The following is an 18,854-nucleotide window of genomic DNA, read 5'->3' as shown; positions in this document are numbered from 1 at the left end:
CAATCTAGATATCAAAATATTCGCAAAAATCCTTTCTACCTGACTAAACACCATTATAGGAACCTTAATCCACAGGGATCAAACGGGATTTATACCCTCTAGACAAGCAGGAGACAACATACGTAGGGCCACACTCCTTGTACACACAGCTCGATCCCGCCGTATCCCTACTTGCTACCTTTCCCTCGATATCCACAAGGCGTTTGATTCACTGTCTTGGACTTGCATAAACTCCATCCTTCACCACTGGGGGTTTGGAACACATTTCCTATGCTGGATCGATACCTTATATCACAGCCCGAAAGCTTATGTAACATACTCAGGCTTTCACTCGAACCCCTTCCTTATAGGAAGAGGTGCCCGTCAAGGCTGCCCCCTTTCCCCACTCCTCTTTGCCCTAGCGATTGAACCCCTGGCTCTGCTCATCCGCTCTAACCCAGACATAGGAGGACTGGAAATCGGAGGCCACCAGCATAAATTATGCATGTTTGCTGATGACGTCCTGATATTCCTCACCTCTCTTAATCTTGGCACCGAATCTTATGGACGCCCATTCCAAATATGGACATCTGTCTGGCCTACATATAAACCCACCCAATTTAAGAGCCCTAAACATTTCCTTATCCACCAACCTCCAAGCCCAATTACAAGATTTCCTCCTGTTCACCTGGACAACGACCTACGTCACCTACCTAGGTATCAACTTCACTGTGAATCAGACTGACCTCCTATGCTGCAAATTACCCCCCCCCCCCCCCCCCCCCCCCGCATTTTAACCCTACTCACCAATCTAATGACCAAATGGTCATCCCTACCGTTGGCATGAATGGACAGGATCACGGTGGTCAAAATGTCTATCTTCACTGTGTCAATGTGACTATTTCCTTCCATTTTAAGTACTCGCAGTCCATGAATATCTTTAACTGCTCCAAGTTTGGGTTATTCCAGATTGGAATCTCCAAAGGAGTATCAGTATATCCCACCACTTTTTTTGCTTCTCTCCATACAGAGTTAATATGGGGATTTTTACCCTTGGTAATCACGCTGCCTGTGCCTCTAGTCCCACTAACAGTTCATCTACCTCCTAAGATCTTAAGCAAGTACCTCTCCACTCCCTCTCCCTGCTCCTGAGCTATCCACTTCTGCAGGTGCTTCAATTGGCCCGCTAAATAATATAGGTATATATCCGGCAGAGCCGCACCTGCCATGGCTTTAGGTCGTTGCAATGTTGTTTTAATTCTAATCTTCCATTAGCCCAAATTAATTTTAAAAAACTGGGAGTTCAGTTTGTTAAATATTACTTTAGGGACTATTGTACTTTAATCAAATGTATTCTTTCTACTACTGATAACGGCATTTTAGACAATATTACCAATTTATATTTAATGTGCTCTGTTAGAGGATATACATTAGCTTTCAATGCCTCCTTCGCTTGTGAGGTAATATAAATTCCCAAATACTTAAAGGACTGTACTATTTTTAATAAGGACTCTACCCCCCCCCCATCTCCCATCTGTATTTTCTGTCTTAATGGCATCAATGCAGATTTCTGCCAATTTATCTTCAGGCCAGAGAACTCTCCAAATGTCTCTATTATCTTCATGGCTTCACTTAATGTACTCTGAGCATCCGACATATACAGTTAGGTCCATATATATTTGGACACGGAAACAATTTTCATACTTTTGGCTCTGTATGCCACCAGAATAAAATTAAAATGAAACAATCCAAATGAATTTGAAGTGCAGACTATCAGCTTTAATTCAAGGGGTTGATCATAAATATCAAGTACAAATTTTAGGAACTGCAACCATTTTTACACACAGTCCCCCTATTTTCAGGGCCTCTAATGTAATTGGACAAATTAATTTAATCTTAAATAAAATGTTATTTTTTTAATATTTTGTTGAGAATTGTTCACTGGCAATGACTGCCTGAAGTCTGGAACCCATGGACATTACCAAAGACCGAGTTTCCTCCTTTCTGATGCTTTGCCAGGCTCTAACTGCAGCTGTCTTCAGTTGTTCTTTGTTTGTGGATCTTTCTGCCTTTAGTTCTGCCTTCAGCAAGTGAAATACATGCTCAATTGGGTTGAGATCAGGTGATTGATTTGGCCATTGCAGAATATGCTACTTCTTTTCCTTCAAAAGCTCCTGTGTTGCTTTTGCAGTGTGTTTTGGATCATTGTCCATCTGTACTGTGAAGCGATGTCCAATCAACTTTTCTGCATTTGGCTGAATCTGGGCTGACAGTAAATCTCTAAACACTGCAGAATTCATCCGACTACGTCTGTCTTCTGTCACATTATCAATAAACACCAATGACACAGTGCCACTGGAAGCCATGCATGCGATCACACTGCAAGCGCCACTTTGTGACCACAGATAATGTTGTGCTTTGGATCATGAGCTGTTCCAAGCTTCCTCCACACTTTTTTCTTCCCGTCATTCTGGTACATATTAATCTTAGTTTCATCCCCTCAAAGAATGCTTTTCCAGAACTGGTCTGGCTTTTTTAGATGTTTTTTTGGCAAAGTCTAATATGGCTTTTCTATTCTTCAGGCTTATGAATGGTTTGCACCTTGTGGTAAACCCTCTGTATTTGCTCTCGTGAAGTCTTCTCTTGATTGTAGACTGTGTCAATGATACGCCCACCTCCTGGACAGTGTCCTTCACATTCAATGTTGTGAATGGGTTTTTCTTTACCATAGAGAGGATCCTGCGATTATCCACCACTGTTGTTTTCCATGGACGTCCAGGCCTTTTTATGTTGCTGAGCTCATCAGTGCGTTCTCCTTTCCTCAAAATGTACTACACTGTTCATTTGGCCACTCCTAATGTTGCTGCTATCTCTCTGATGGATTTGTTTAATTTCTGAAGCCTTACAATGGCCTGTTTCAATTGCATGGATAGCTCCTTTGAACACATGATGTAGGTTCACAGCAATAGATTCCAAATGCAAATACCACACTTAGAATCAACTCCAGACTAGGGCTGAAACAACTAATCAATTAATCGACAACTAATCGATTATGAAATTAATCGATTACTATTTTCATAATCGATTAATCGGCCAGTAACATAATGGGGTTAAAAAAAACTAAAATAAGCCCTTAATAGTACAAAAAGAGCAAATAATTGCTACTGTAAATATTACTTACACTACAGTAAAAAAAATGAACCCCTTACAGTAGTGATGATCTGTTTTTCTTTGTACTATAAAGGGCTAATTTTATTTTTTTTAACCCCTTTATGTTACTAAACGTTTTAGACCTGGTTCGCATCTATGTGTTTGGTGCTTTTTTGCAGAAACGCACTACAGTTCATTTACATGGTTTCCTATGGGACACGTTCACATCTATGCTTTTCAGCCGCTGCGTATTTGGAAAGGGTCAAGGACTTTTTTTTAATGCAAAAACGGTGCTTTTTTTGGTTCAATATACTTCAATGGAAAAGCTGCAGAAAAGCATGTAATTATTGCAGCAGTTTTTGTTTTTTTAATCTTCCCAACAACAAATTGGCCAAAAATAAATGCAAAAACGCAAATCGCAGCACAATCACGTGCGCAAAAGTCAAAACGCACAGCAAAAAGCACTGCAGAAACAGATCAAAAGCAAACTGCATAGGTGTGTACCGAGCCTTATGCTGACCACACTGATCAATTTTCAGACAAAATATTCAGACGAGAAATCTTTGTACATTCGATGAATGAAAGAATGTTGTTTGAAATTTTCACTTGTTTTTAACATTCTGTTTTTAAAATGAATGTAATTTCTGAAGGAAAACCACATTCACTGTCTGATAATTCCTTTCACCAAGAAGTTTGCTATTATTTAAAAATTTTCCCATCACTGTGGTTGAAAATGAACGTCGTTTTGACCCCACTAACGATTAGAAAATCGAACGAAGGTTCTTAAAAATAACTTTTTTTTTTTTTGAAGGAAGACATTGTTAAATAAAAAAATTTGATCTCGGAGTCTGATATTTACCAGATTCACATTCTAATAGTATATACAGTATATATCTCTTCTGTCTGTTATTCTCAGAGTGGATTAGATATTTTGCTCCCTAACCATATAATGTTGGTTATTTATATTTACCACTGCATAGAGATATATAGGAATAAATTGCCTTTTTTTAAAACTTTACATATTAACTAAATTATACACCACACTTTTTTATAAGATTATTAACCGATTAATCGAAACAATAATCGGCCAACTAATCGATTATGAAAATAATCGTTAGTTGCAGCCCTACTCCAGACCTTTTACCTACTTAATTGATGAAGAAATAATGAAGGAGTAGCCCACACCTGGCCATGAAACAGCTTTTGATTCAATTGTCCAATTACTTTTGGTCCCTTGAAAAAGGGGGATGGCTATTCTTAAGAGCTGCAATTCCTAAACCCTTCCTCTGATTAATTTAAGGGTACATACCCTTAAATTAAACCTGAGAGTGTCCACTTTCAGTCCATATCCATTATATAACTATAGCTTGAATATGTTTTGGTAAACACCTGAGAAAAACTAAAATTGTGCCTGTGTCCAAATATATATGGACCTAACAGTATAATATGATTTTGTCTGCATACAATCCAATACACTCAGTTTTTCCCCCTAGAGTAATTCACTTGTATTTCTTTGACTGCCTGAATCTTAACACTAAAGCTTCTATCGCTATTGCAAACAGTTGTGGAGATAGGGGACATCCTTGTCTAGTCCCTCTATATAGCTTTACAGGGGGTGATAGCATACCATTCACCAGCAAATTTGACCATGGCTGTTTATATAATATACCCACCCATTTTATAAATCCTTTTCCAAATCCAAATCTTTTCATTGTCACTCTTAGAAATGGCCCCTCTATAGAGTCAAATGCTCTAGCCGTATCTAAGGATGCCAATGCAGATGTATTTGGAATATGCCCTTTTAACTCTGCTACTATTTGCGTTCTTATATTAATTGATGTTGATATCCCTGGAATAAATCCTGTTTGATCATTATGGATATTACTAATAACCATATTTAACCTTTTTGCAAGAATTTGGGCTAGGATCTTATAATCTCTATTTAATAGCGAAATTGGTCTATAAGAGACACTCACTCAGATCTTTATCCACTTTCGGTATTAATACTACTGTAGCCTCGTACATAGAGATTGGTAATACTCCACGCACAAAGGGCTCTGTATACACCCTAGATAAGACTGGTGCTATAATATCTATATATCTGTGAGATAGCCTCTCTCACTTCCTCCTCAGCAATCTCTTCTTCCAACATTAAGATCTGCTCTTCCATAAGTTCAGGAATCTCCAAATCATTGGGATATTTCTCAATATCTTCCTCTGCACACATTAAGGTTGATGTACACATTGTAACGTAGTATTCATAAAATCTTTCTATTACCTCTACTATATAAACCTCTTCTCCACTACTACTTTTTATTTTTGAGATTACTGAGGAGGGAGTCTGCTGTTTCATTAGAAGTGCTAATAACTTACTTGGCTGTTCTCCCTGTTCAAAATTCTGCTGTTTTTGAAAAAAAAGTTTACGTTTAGGCCTAGGCCGGAACATGATCTCCAGAATAATGTCCCTATATACAACGCCCTCCGCTAGGATTAGACTAAACGGTTCCCTCTCTCCAAAATTCACTATCCACAATGGAACGAGACCATCTCTGAGAACAGACATACCCCCCCCAGACGAACATAGGGCCCCCAACAATGTGGATACAGAGGGGTCAATTAATGTCATATGTACGTACTTTTTCCTCCATCTCTGAGATCCTAACTGACCCATCAGACTTTGACGAGCTACTTTTACAATCAGATCCGCCCGCCCACGTAGTATCGTTGTTATATTCCATACTACTAAACATCTCTGCCCCAGACCTTCCAACATACACGCAGAAATGGGAAACAGATCTACAACACTCCATCTCCCCTGCTGATTGGCAAAAAAGCTTTGTCCTGACGCATAGGATTTCTTTAGCGACCAAGTCCCAAGAAAAAGGATTTAAGCTATTAACAAGGTGGTACAGATGCCTAGCGACTATCCAACGGTTTAATTCTTCCTTGTCAGATACCTGCTGGCAGGGCATGTCCTCTAGAGGGACAATGCTCCACATTTGGTGGGAATGTCCTCCAATCAGGAAACTTTGGCAAAAGGTCTTTGATCTATACAGCAGGCTGATGGCAACCTCAATTAAACCTACTCCAGAGATAGCCCTACTATCTATGCTCCCAGGCCCCCTCAAGGCGATTAAAAAAGATATATTGCGCCACTTTTTGGCCGCAGTCAGGACAGTGATTCCCCGCCACTGGAGAACAGCAGATGTGCCTTTCTTGGGCGACTGGGCTGTCGAGATGGATCAGATAAGAGATCTGGAGCGCCTGTTGGCGCGGGAAATGGGGAGGGAGGAACAATTTTCCATCACTTGGACCGCGTGGGCAATGTTCCGTTACTCCGACGACTTTTCTGTACGGGTCAGGGATGCCCCACCACCGTCTACTGGCTAGCCATGCTGGGGTGCTCCCCACTTTCTTCATCATCCCCCACTTCTTTTCACAGCGTCTCTCGTCCCTCTCTCTACCTATTCCTCTGTTTTGAACCAGTTTCTTCAGCATATGAACAAAGGCCATATACCCAGATTAGTTTAACGACATCAATAAATTGTATAAGTGAGCAAAAAAAGGTCCCGACAGCATATCATGTAGGGGGAGATCCCTCTGATAATACCAATACGCAAAACCATATGAGTAAACATATGTTGGATCCCACGCATATAACATACTTCCCATATGTCTAAAGACCTTTGTTTACAATATGATATTTCGTTGTTTAACCAGAGACTTTATGTCAAACTGTATACAGTTGCTCATCTATGGTATAGATATATAACATTTTTTTTTTGCACAATACATGTAATCACGTGTTGTAAGAGTATAATGTAGCAAACTTTCTCTTTCTGTTATATCTCCTTTTTTATTATGTTTTTTTTTCTCTGAAATAAACTAAGATTAAAAAGAAAAAGTTTACGTTTGGCATTAGCCATCAGGTGGTTTTTATACTGACGCGTAAAGTTTTCCCATTTTTGCTGATTAGAATTTGAATTGTTAATTATAAATTCTCCTCGGGCACATGCTTGCTCTAGCTCTTCCTATTGTTGCCTGTTATTCTGTTTTATATATGAGATTGTGGATTTCAGGGCTCCCCTTAAGTATGCCTTAAAAGTGTTCCATAAATTCCCATCCATCTGTGTCTCTCTATGGGTCTCAAGGAACACCTCCAGTTGTTCTGGTATACTATCAGATAGCTCCTATCTGCAACAACCAGTAGGGGTGCACTCTCCATCCTAAGCGTTTTCCCATAGGGCTTATTAACAGCTTACATACCATAGGTGAGTGGTCCGATGCTCCCCTGGGGAGATAAACTACTGAGTCTACTAATGATATTATTTTCTCATTCCCCAATATTAAATCAATCCTGGACATACTTCCCTTTCCTGGTGTCAAGCATGAATAAGCCCTAGTTTGGAGGGTTCTTAATTCTCCATATATCTACCCATCAAACCTCCTCGACAAACTTCCCAAATGTACTCTTTCCACTCACTTGATCCCTAGGGAGCTTTCCATGTTTATCCATAACTGGATTCATTACATATTAAAATCCCCCATGCATATAACATATGCCTCTGGATATTGTGCCATAAATATCACTGCTTCTTTAAATATCTTCATATTAGCCGGAGGTGGATTATACAGTCCTATAATCACAAATGGTAATGCATACAGTCTAGCACATACAAATATATATCTCCCCTCTGGGTCTCTCTTTCCTGCATACATTCCCAGAATACTGTCTGGTGTACCATTAAGGTAACTCCCCTCGCCTGGGCCTTACATATGACATCAAATACTTGAGTCTATTTCACTGCTGTCCCTAGGCCTCTTACATTCCATGTCAATACTGCACACTGCTCAGCCATATCCGGCCTTTCCTATGTTTAAACTATTTTTTAATCCTCTCGACAATAAATGCCCCTTCCTCCTACCTCTAGGGACTAGTTTTCCTTGGTGATACTCAGCAGCAGTCCTTATATTTGGTATATTATCATCTTTTAATTGTATACACTTCATTCTTACCATCCATCCTACCTCACTCATACACCAACAATTTAAAATTATTATCGGGGCATTGCCACCATACAGCACTATCTTGCATGGAAGCAATACGTAGTGTTCTCAGCCTATCTGACTCTGAGAGACCCAAAAAATATTTCTCAGCTAACTTTACATATCTTTCAATATACTTCTCTTCTATTTCTCAGGGACAGGCACACAAAAAAAAAAAATAAAAAAAATAACTATAATAATAATTTATAATATCCTATACCAGTGATGGCAAACCTTGGCACCCCAGATGTTTTGGAACTACATTTCCTATGATGCTTATGCACTCTGCAGTGTAGGTGAGCATCATGGGAAATGTAGTTCTAAAACATCTGGGGTGCCAAGGTTCGCCATCACTGTCCTATACCATGTTATATAACGTAGGGGGGTTTGGGCAAGTCTATATCCATATACTCCCAATGTGTTCATCTACTTCCCATGTGATACCCTTTATGAATGCATATTCCATACTCGAAGCCACAGAGAAAAAAAAAAACACTTCCATGTAGTCACCTTAAAATGCATGTGCAAGTGTAGTCACCTAAAAAAGAAAAAAAAAAAAAAAAAAAAAAGGAGGAGATGTTTCAACCCTACCCCTCAATGTGAATTTCTTCAAAATACCAGAATCTTTTATCAATTGTACTATTTATCCCAAAGAAAAAAAAGAAAAAAAAACTACCAATCCAACCATCGCCCATCCACTAAATTACATCAACCAAATTGCATTAATCACTATTCAAAATTCAACTCTATAATGTGTTGTAATTATCATGATATATCATAATTAACTATTGTGTTCAATAGTTTTATGTGCATGTGCCATATACACCCCCCCCTCAAAAAAAAGAAAAGCACACCCCCCCCCCCCCCCCACACCGTCTTTCATTAATCTATTATGTAATCACTATCAGTCCAGCACATAGCATTTCTCGTTAACTTCTGTCTCTATTTTCCAACAATCAAATCTTAGTCACTTCTCATCTCTACAGTTCATACTTATCGATCCATTTATTTGGTACTTTATCCTCATCCACTCTTGGGCTTGTTCTGGGGTGTTGAAAAAAAAGTCTTTCCATCGTCCACCACTCTTAATCGAGCCGGATACATCATTGAGTATTCAATTTCTTTTTCCAGAGTTTTTGCTTAATTTCATTAAATGTTGCACGTCGCTTCTGTAACTCGATTTGAAAAGTCTGGGAATATAGATACTTTGTTACTTTCAAACTGTATGTTTCCCTTTTGTCTTGCCTTGCCTTCCGCATTACCAGATCTCGATGCTTACAATTTAGCAGTCTTGCTAACAATGGTCTTGCTGGTGCACCTGGTTGTGGTGATCTTGCTGGAACTCTATGAGCTCTCTCCACTCCAAATGCCATAGAAAGCTCTGCATCTGGAAAGATAGTTTTTATCCATCTCTCCACAAATTGTCCCACATTCAATCATTCTACTTTCTCTGGCATACCCACAATTCTTATATTTCTTCGCATGCGATTTTTCAAATCATCTATTTTTTGTTGCCACAGTACCATCTGTTTTTCCGTTTCTGCTGCTTTTTTTTACTACTAGGGGAGTTCATCCTCTAAAGTTAATACTCTATTCTCCACTTCAGTCACTCTCCCCTGCATATTCTGCAGATTTTGCCTGAGAAGTCCTATATCTTCCTTAACTTCCTCAATTTTCCCTGTTAATGCGCCACTGCTTGACTGTATAGCAGCTAGTAATTGAGCGTTCATCTGATCCATCATGAGCTTTTTTCCATTTTGTCAGCCGGGGGGAGGGGGGGGGTACTCTGCTGATTCTCAGTCCTTGCGTACTCCCGCAGCCGATCCGCCCCTGTTTTTGTGTTCATACCAGCCACCTCACGCCTTCAGCCTTACGATTATGCCACTTTAGGTCTCTCAGAGCTGCAATTCCCATCACAGGATAATGCCGGATGATAAAGGCTGGACACAGAGCTCACGCTAACCTCCTACACCTCCATCCATGTCAGCAGAGGCTAGCGGAAGGCACGCCCCCTTTAAAGCACATTTTGATTTTATTACAGCACTCAGACTTTTTGCGTATGAGTCTATCAGCATGGCACATGTTGACTCGGCAATATTTGCCCACTCTTCTTTGCAAAAACACTCTAAATCTGTCAGATTGCAAGAACATCTCCTGTGCACAGCCTTCTTCAGATCACCCCACAGATTTTCAATCGGATGCAGGTCTGGGCTTTGGCTAGGCCATTCCAAAACTTTAATCTTCTTCTGGTGAAGCCATTCCTTTGAGTTGGATGTATGCTTTGGATCGTTGTCATGCTGAAAGATGAAGTTCATCTAGCAGAAGCCTGAAGGTTTTATGTCAATATTGACTAGTATTTGGAACTGTTCTTAATTTCCTCTACCTTGACTAAGGCCCCTGTTCCAGCTGAAGAAAAACAGCCCCAAAGCATGATGCTGCCACCACCATGCTTCAATGTGGGTATGGTTTTCTTTTGGTGATGTGCAGTGAATTATGGCCAAAAAATTAACTCTTGGTTTCATCAGACAATAATGCATTTTCCCACATGCTTTTGGGAGACTTCAGATGTGTTTTTGCAAAATTTTGGATGTTTTTCTTAAGAAAAGGCTTCCGTCTTGCCACTCTACACCAGAGCCCAGACATATGAAGAACATGGGAGATTGTTGTCACATGTACAGCTAGTACTTGCCAGATATTCCTGCAGCTCTTTTAATGTTGCTGTAGGCCTCTTGGCAGCCTCTCTGACCAGTTTTCTTCTTGTCTTTTCATCAATTTTGGAGGGACGTCCAGTTCTTGGTAATGTCACTGTTGTGCCATATTTTTCTCCACTTGATGGTGACTGTCTTCACTGTGTTCCATGGTATATCTAATGCCTTGGAAATTCTTTTATACCCTTCTCTTGACTGATACCCTTTAACTGCTTTGGAAGCTCTCTGCGGACCATGGCTTTTGCTGTAGGATGCGACTAAGAAAATATCAGAAAAGACCTACTTGAACAGCCCAAATTTATTTGGGGTTAATCAGAGGCACTTTAAATGGCAGTTGTGTACTGACTCCTATTTAACACGAGTTTGAATGTGATTGCTTAATTCTGAACACAGCTACATCCCCAGTCATGCAAGGGCGTGTACACTTATGCAACCACATTTATTTTATTTTTTTATTTTTACTCCCCCCTAAAAGATTTCAGTTTATCAATTGAGTTATACAGTTTATAGATCAAGGTAAGTTCTGAAATTACCGTATTTATCTGCATATAACACGCACTTTTTCCCCCTTAAAATAGGGGGAAAGGCGTGTGTGCGTGTTATACGCCAATGTAGGCTGCCACGGAGGGGATGAGTGCCACCGAAATAGACAGAGTCAGATCTCTTGTGTGCTCGGCTCGCAGCCATGTCCAGTCCCGCCCCCTGGATGACTCCTAGCATTGACGTCCCGGCACTGGACTGGCGTTATGTCAATAATAGGATCCGGGCCAAGGGGCGGGACTGGGCGCGATGCTGAGCTGAGTACACAGGGGATCGGGCTCTGTCTATTTAGGCAATGGCAAGGCAGCAGATGGACACTGATCAGGCTGCAGTGGAGAGCAAGGCTGCAGATATGCAAAGATGGGAAAGGCTGCAGATGAGCACTGATCAGGCTGCAATGGTGGTCAAGGCTGCAGATGTGCAATGATGGGCAAGGATGCAGATGGACACTGATCAGGCTGCAGTGAGGAGCAAGGCTGCAGATGTGCAATGATGGGCAAGGCTGCAGATGGACACTGATCAGGCTGCAGTGAGGAGCAAGGCTGCAGATGTGCAATGTTGGGCAAGGCTGCAGATGGGCACTGATCAGGCTGCAGTGAGGAGCAAGACTGCAGATGGGCACTTATTAGGCTGCAATGATGGGCAAGGCTGCAGATGGGCACTGATCAGGCTGCAATGATGGGCAATGGCAAGGCTACAGATGGGCACTGATCAGGCTGCAATGATGAGCAATGGCAAGGCTGCAGATGGGCACTGATCAGGCTGCAGTGAGGAGCAAGGCTGCAGATGTGCAATGATGGGCAACACTGCAGAGGGGCACTGGTCAGGCTGCAGTGAGGAGCAAGGCTGCAGATGGGTACTGATTAGGCTGCAGTTAGGAGCAAGGCTGCAGATGGGCACTGATTAGGCTGCAGTGATGGGCAAGGCTGCAGATGGGCACTGATTAGGCTGCAATGATGGGCAAGGCTGCAGATGGGCACTGATCAGGCTGCAATGATGGGCAATGGCAAGGCTGCAGATGGGCACTGATCAGGCTGCAATGATGAGCAATGGCGAAGCTGCAGATGGGCACTGATCAGGCTTCATTAATGGGCAATGGCGAGGCTGCAGATGGACACTGATAAGGCTGCATTGATGGACATTAACCCTTATTTTGCTTCAAAATTCTTTATTTAAAAATTACGTTTTTTTTCTGAAGCGTCTCTCTTAAAATTAAGGTGCGTGTTATACGCCAAAAAATACAGTATTTACTTTTGTCTTTTTTTTTACATCACAGAAACCTGACATTTAAACAGGGGGTGTAGACTTTTTATATCCACTTGTATACCTTAGTATAATCAGGTAAGGGAATACATTTGTCCATACTGGTTGCTCAGATCTGGATCTGATAATATAATGCCTACTTAACAACAAAAAATAAAATAATAATAATAAATCCTTTCCACCTTATAGTTGTATTCTCATATTATAGTGCTGTGAGAAAGTATTTAACCCCTTCCTGATTTTGTATTTTTTTTGCAGATTTGTCACACTTAAATAATTCAGATCATCAAACAAATTTTATTATTACACAAAGATAACCCAAGTAAATACAAAATGCAGTTTTTAAATGATTTCATTTATTAAGAAAAAAAAAAAGCTATCCAAACCAGCCTGGCCCTATGTTAAAAAAGTAATTGTCTCCTAAACCTAATAACTTGCTGTGCCACCCTGAACAGGAAAAACTGCAATCAAGCGTTTGAGATAACATTGCTGTGAAGTGGAATTTTGAACCACCGTTCTTTGCAGAATTGTTTTAATTCAGCCACATTGCTAAAAAAAAATAAAGAAAAAAATAAAGGTTTTGTAGTGGCCTAGTCAAAATCCTGATTTAAATCTGATGCTGAGATGCAGTGGCCTGACCTTAAACAGGCTGTCCATGCTGGAAAACCCTCCAATGTGGCTGAAATCACCATGGGTATGTTCAGGGCCGTGCACTCACACCTGCACAGATGTCACATTGGGACAAAGTGGTTTTGTCAGTGTAGCAGTACACCCCAATAGACATCTATGGGACTGCTGGCACGGGGATGCACACAACACTTGTGCATCCTTGTGCTGGCAAAACACAGCCCTACATGGGGCACACAAGTTATCAGGTGTGTGAACAAGGCCTAAAAGCTTCCCTTCCGTGCCCACTGCCACCCTGCTTCTCACAGAATGCTGACCAATTTGATTATTTCACTGTCTTCCAATGTCTTGTATGATGAAATATGAACACAAAATAGACAAAAAAGGTTGTCCTGTATACTAGCCATGCTCGTGTTAAATTTATACTGTAGGTAATATTTGTTTTATGTTACTTCTTTATATCGTGCATGAAATTTATGTGCTCATATAGCTTCTTTTCCCTTTAGAGGCTACAGCTGCACCTGATCACTGCTTTAACATTAACACTCAAGGCAATTTCTTTGGATACTGTAAGAAAGAAGGGAATATGCACATTGCATGTAAAATTGAGTGAGTAACGTGTTACCTTTTAAGAGTGAGCACATTGGTTTTGCTTGGGCCTTGTCCCCACGATTGGAAATTTTTTTTCTTTCCTGCGACTTGAGTTGCACCGAATTGCATGCCCATGGAAATAACATTGCTTTCAATGGTGCCCTTTTAACATCAATGCAACACAGCTGTGATAAAACTTTGGGGAAGGGTACTGTGCTACTTTGATGCAATGCGGTGCGAAATTGTGGTCCATAGACTTCTATGAAAACACATAAGAAACATATGTAGATCTGTTTTTGATGTGATTTTGTTGTGTTTTTCCATAATTCTCCCCATTTCTAGTAGTAGCAATGGTAGTACTTGTCGTCACCAAACATCAAAATGTCAAAAATGCACGGGAAGCAAAATAACATGAAACTTGCATACAACTACCCTCAAAAGCGCATACAACTTGCACTACTGAATCACACCTAAAATTGCATCAAAACAGCATTGCACTCGTGGCGGTGGCCGCTTGACTTCCTCCGGAGCTAGCCATGCATTTTTTTTTCTTTCACATCAATGTGATGAATTTCAATGAAATCTAAAAAACATGGCTTGACAAATACAATAAAAAATGGAGAAAAACAAATTGTCGGTTTGTAAAACTTTAGATCTGCACATTTTAATGTAAGTCCCTCTAACTATTATAAAACGGCACTTCATAATTCAATGCTTTTCATGCAGGGATAAGAAGTGTGGGCTTCTCTATTGTGTTGGAGGTCAAAACAATCCCAGAGTTAGTGGAACTGCATTAAAATATGGTACATGTAAAACCCTTGTGTTTGAAAGTGGACTGGTCAACACAGGAACAAAATGTAGTGATACAGATGTAAGTACATACCTATTTATTTATTTATCATAGGGCATTTATATAGTGCCAACAATTTACGCAGCATTTTACATATTAGGCATTCATATCAGTCCCTGCTCCCAATGAGGTTACAATCACACACTTACTAGAGCTAATTTAGGCAAGAGCCAATTTACCTACCAGCATCTATTTACATATACTGTATACATTATGTACTGTATGTAAATTTTGAAATAATAATAAAAATCACTATTGAGCATATTACTGTAAAATGTTGTTTTTACCCACAATATACCATTTCATCTTATTCCACTAGTTTTGGGTAGGGTTGAGTGAAATTTTGTTGACATGCATTGATGTTGAAATTTTGTTGAAGTTAATGGGGAAGGTGCATTTATGGTGGGTTTGGGGTTTTTAGGAGTGCAATAAATAACTCCTGTCAACTATCCTGGATCAGTAATTCTGTCAAAAAGTTACACCTCATTAGTCTCAATAATATGCTTTTTTTAACGCTTACTGTTAGGTCAATTTGGTTGTCTGCAAGCTGGTGGTAAGTAGACTTTGGCTTTTTCCTGGGCATTCCCCAGACACTTGTTGGTACCTTTTTTAGCCTCCCAATGCTGCTTACTGCGATAGCCAGCTATAAATGAGAGTGGTGGCAAACTTTATCTAAGCAGCTCAATAAATAAAACTGATAGTTTTCTCTTCGGCTAAAATTCTCCCATCTCCAAATCAGTTTTGCTAAAATTACTTTAGTCAATACTATTCTTGAATTGTGTAGTTGCTGCTTAAAGAAGATGTACATCCAGTCACTAAAATCTTGTGTAGCCGCCCTGCCCTAAGCAGGAGTGTCTTGTCAAATTAAGTACTGCTAACTCCACTTTTGTTGTGAAAAGAAAAAACATTCCCCTCTGAGTGATTAATGTACATTGCAAGGATTTTAACAAACTTTATTTCAGATTCCTACCTTTTGTTATTCTGAAGAAATAGTTGTTTGTGTGCCTGTGTCCACGTGCAGAGTAAATTTGTATAGGAGTGGTGTTATAATTATCAATCTGCTGTTGCACTTGCAGGGCTCTAATGAGGAAATTGGCAAGTCCTGCATCCCTTTAGACGAGATTTCCTTTTAGGAGCATCTCACCAAAAATTACATTTTTGTTACAGGGGATGCCAAAAATCTAACTTGTATCTTAGTGCAGACTTCTGGGAAAATCAGTAAGCCAATCACTCAAGCAGGAAATTACATTCTCAGGGGGCATTGTGTACGTGTACAGAATACCTCCAGGTAGCCATATTGCATTGTATTTTACAGAAAATTATAGTGCTGCAGCTTAAAAAGGAAAGGTAATTTTTAATAACATTCAATTACAATATGACTTATTTTTTCCCATGAAAGTGGAATTACTCTTTAATTGATAGATGGTGCTGCTTTCCTTTGGTTTTCCTAACTCCAGCCTGATGGTTTGTTCCTGCTTGTTATGATGGGGGTGTCACTGGTTTTACAGAGGGGAGAAGCAATAGTCCTGGAGTATGAATATTTGTAGTGTTCTTTGGCCAACCACCAGGAGTTAGCAGTGGTGCATGCTGGGGAAGGATTTAAATATCATCTGTGTTACCTTGGGGAGATAGTCTCGTGCACCCCATTCATTGATCTTGGGAGGAGTATTATCAGTGCTGGTATCCTCCTAGACCTGTTGTGTAGGGAGGGCTGCAAGTGTTTGAAGGACGTTTCGTGTGAAGAGTGGAGACTGGAGTCTCTGCAGAACTGTGCTCTGGATATACGATGCCCTCTCTCCTTTGTCATCACTTGCTGTTGAATAAATTGGGTTTATTTGTCAAAGTCACAGTGTCATTCACCAGGAACTCAACCCTGGTGAAAATGCTAATCCACCCTGTCTCTGACATGCCTCTGGGGGTGCTACACTTATGTAAGCTTTAACATGTTAAAGTAATTTTGAATGTTTTCACTCCTTTTATATCTGCATTTTTGATTAATATAATATCTGTTAATCCTGCCATGAAGGTTCTTGTTCAGGTGCTTCCTGTTATGGGATGACAGCTGTCTCCCAGTCATGCTCCTGTTTTGTTCCCCCCGTCACATGTTCCAGTGGGGGAGAGTACAAGCAGCCATGCTGCAGGCATGAACATGGTTCACCATTGTTACTGTTAGGAAGCCAGTCCTGAGCAGTGATGTACAGCTGATGCTGCAGTAGGTGTATCTGGTTAGAAGTGACTGCAATAAGAATGGAGGAGTTTAGCAGCAATGAGATACAAAAACCTATGAACATTGCAAACATATTCTTGACTTTTTAGCAAACCACATCATCCAGTTAGGAATTACATCTTCTTTACAATATTTTATTTGTGGTTATGATGTGTGTGGTTTGCTATATTTCTTGCAAAAACAGAAGAGGGCGCACCAGCCTACTGCATTATCTCAGGAATATATTATTACAAGTTGGTAAACGTGCACTCCTTGATCCACACAAAATATAGATAATTCAGACCTTGCTACTCTCTAAAGACTGGGGTTGTCCTAATAGCAACTGCAAAAACAAACAGAAGAGGGCAAACCAGCCAAGAGCATTATCCCATGAATATTTTATTACAAGTCGGTAAAATAAATATACTCACAAACCATGCAGATAGACAGCATATCAAGCTGCTTTTTCATAGCACAGTGGTTTGTCAAACCCTTAGCATTCCAAAACCAGGAAAATGCTGTCCGGGATCCTAACCATCTTATGCATTTCAAGGGTCAGTCCTCTTCCTAGGAGGCTTTGAGGAAGAGGGTTTACCCTTAACACGCGTAAGCCGGTTAGGATCCCGGACAGCTTCTCCTTGGTTTTGGAATGCTCTGGGTTTAACGAACCACTGTGTTCTAGAACATTTATTTTACCGACTTGTAATAAAATATTCATGGGATAATGCACTAGATTGGTGTGCCCTCTTCTGTTTGTGTTTTTGCAGTTGCTATCAAGACAACCCCAGTCTTTAGAGGGCAACAAGGTCTGAATTATCTCTGTTTTGTGCAGATCAAGGAGTGCACATGAAGAATTGCTAATAGTCCACCACACTGATGCGCAGGAGGTGTTAGTATATTGTATTGCTATATTTCTTGCTATGGTCACATGTCTGTTTTTTCAGGTGTGTTATAATGGGAAATGCTCCAATATAGAGGAGACCTTCATGACAGAAGGCTGTGCAAAACAGTGCCCAGAACACTCGGTGAGACATTGTTGCTCCAGAAACTATAGAAAGATTTTGTTAAAATTAATGATTATGTGTATTTAAACTCAATTTTCTGCAGATTTGTGATCATGAACTGCAGTGTCAGTGTGAGCCAGGCTGGGCGCCTCCAAACTGTAATGTCCCTGCAAGAGCAAGTGAGTTTAATATCCGATGCAAGCTATGGATACATTATATATCTGGCTTCAAAGAGAATCAGTCACCTTTTATATTTTGTTCTATAGGTCAGTTTATTCTGGAAGCTTTTTCTTTATGGTGGTGGCCATTGATACTGTGGACGTTGGCATTGGACATGTGAACCTAAGCAAGGTGCTGTTCCACAGGAGACAAGTAAAAGACTATTTATTAAAAAAGCACAGAAACAAATTCAAGAACAAAAAGAGTGAATGAAATGACTAACACATGCATAAAAAGAAATACTTGAGAATTGTATGTAAAGCGTAACCTTATTCTTTTTTTTTTATTACTCAACTGCCCTGCCTTGCATAATTCTTCATGGATTCATGAATCCAGCATCTCTATAGGGATATATTTGCAATTGAATATTTATAATTCTTAGCCTGGTACAAAGGCTGTCTGTGATCCATTGCTGGTTGGAGAGGCACCCTGTATGGTTGCCTTCTGTTATACACCACACAGTCAAGAGTATGATGCTTTATAACTTCCAGTACTGGTTAACAGTACTGTAGCTTCACCCCCTTTTTAACCCCAAATTATGGGGGAGGTAGAGCCAGAAAAGAGCCGTTCTCTTTCTCTAAGCTGAGTGATCTGTCACTGTTACTAAATAAATAATCAGCGCTGCTTGTTCATTCACTAAAAGATCACTTAGAACTGCAGCTCTGTGTAAG

The 18,854-nt window shown here is 40.2% G+C and overlaps 1 protein-coding gene across 1 annotated transcript in view; it reads left to right on the top strand.

Annotated features, from left to right (window-relative positions):
* The window catches only part of LOC141134007 (zinc metalloproteinase-disintegrin-like crotastatin), an 82,858-nt gene extending 64,554 nt beyond the window's left edge, over positions 1–18,304 (top strand). The window contains exons 8-10 of the mRNA XM_073623600.1: positions 17,905–17,985; positions 18,068–18,143; positions 18,231–18,304. Coding sequence (XP_073479701.1) covers positions 17,905–17,985; positions 18,068–18,143; positions 18,231–18,304 — 231 coding nt within the window. The remainder of the gene's footprint in view (positions 1–17,904; positions 17,986–18,067; positions 18,144–18,230) is intronic.
* The last annotated feature ends 550 nt before the right edge of the window (positions 18,305–18,854 follow it).

This window comes from Aquarana catesbeiana, linkage group LG03, assembly GCF_042186555.1.
Source record: "Aquarana catesbeiana isolate 2022-GZ linkage group LG03, ASM4218655v1, whole genome shotgun sequence".
Taxonomy (NCBI): Eukaryota; Metazoa; Chordata; class Amphibia; order Anura; family Ranidae; genus Aquarana; species Aquarana catesbeiana.
Note: the sequence above shows the minus strand (reverse complement) of the source record. Positions and strands in the feature narration are given on the sequence as shown.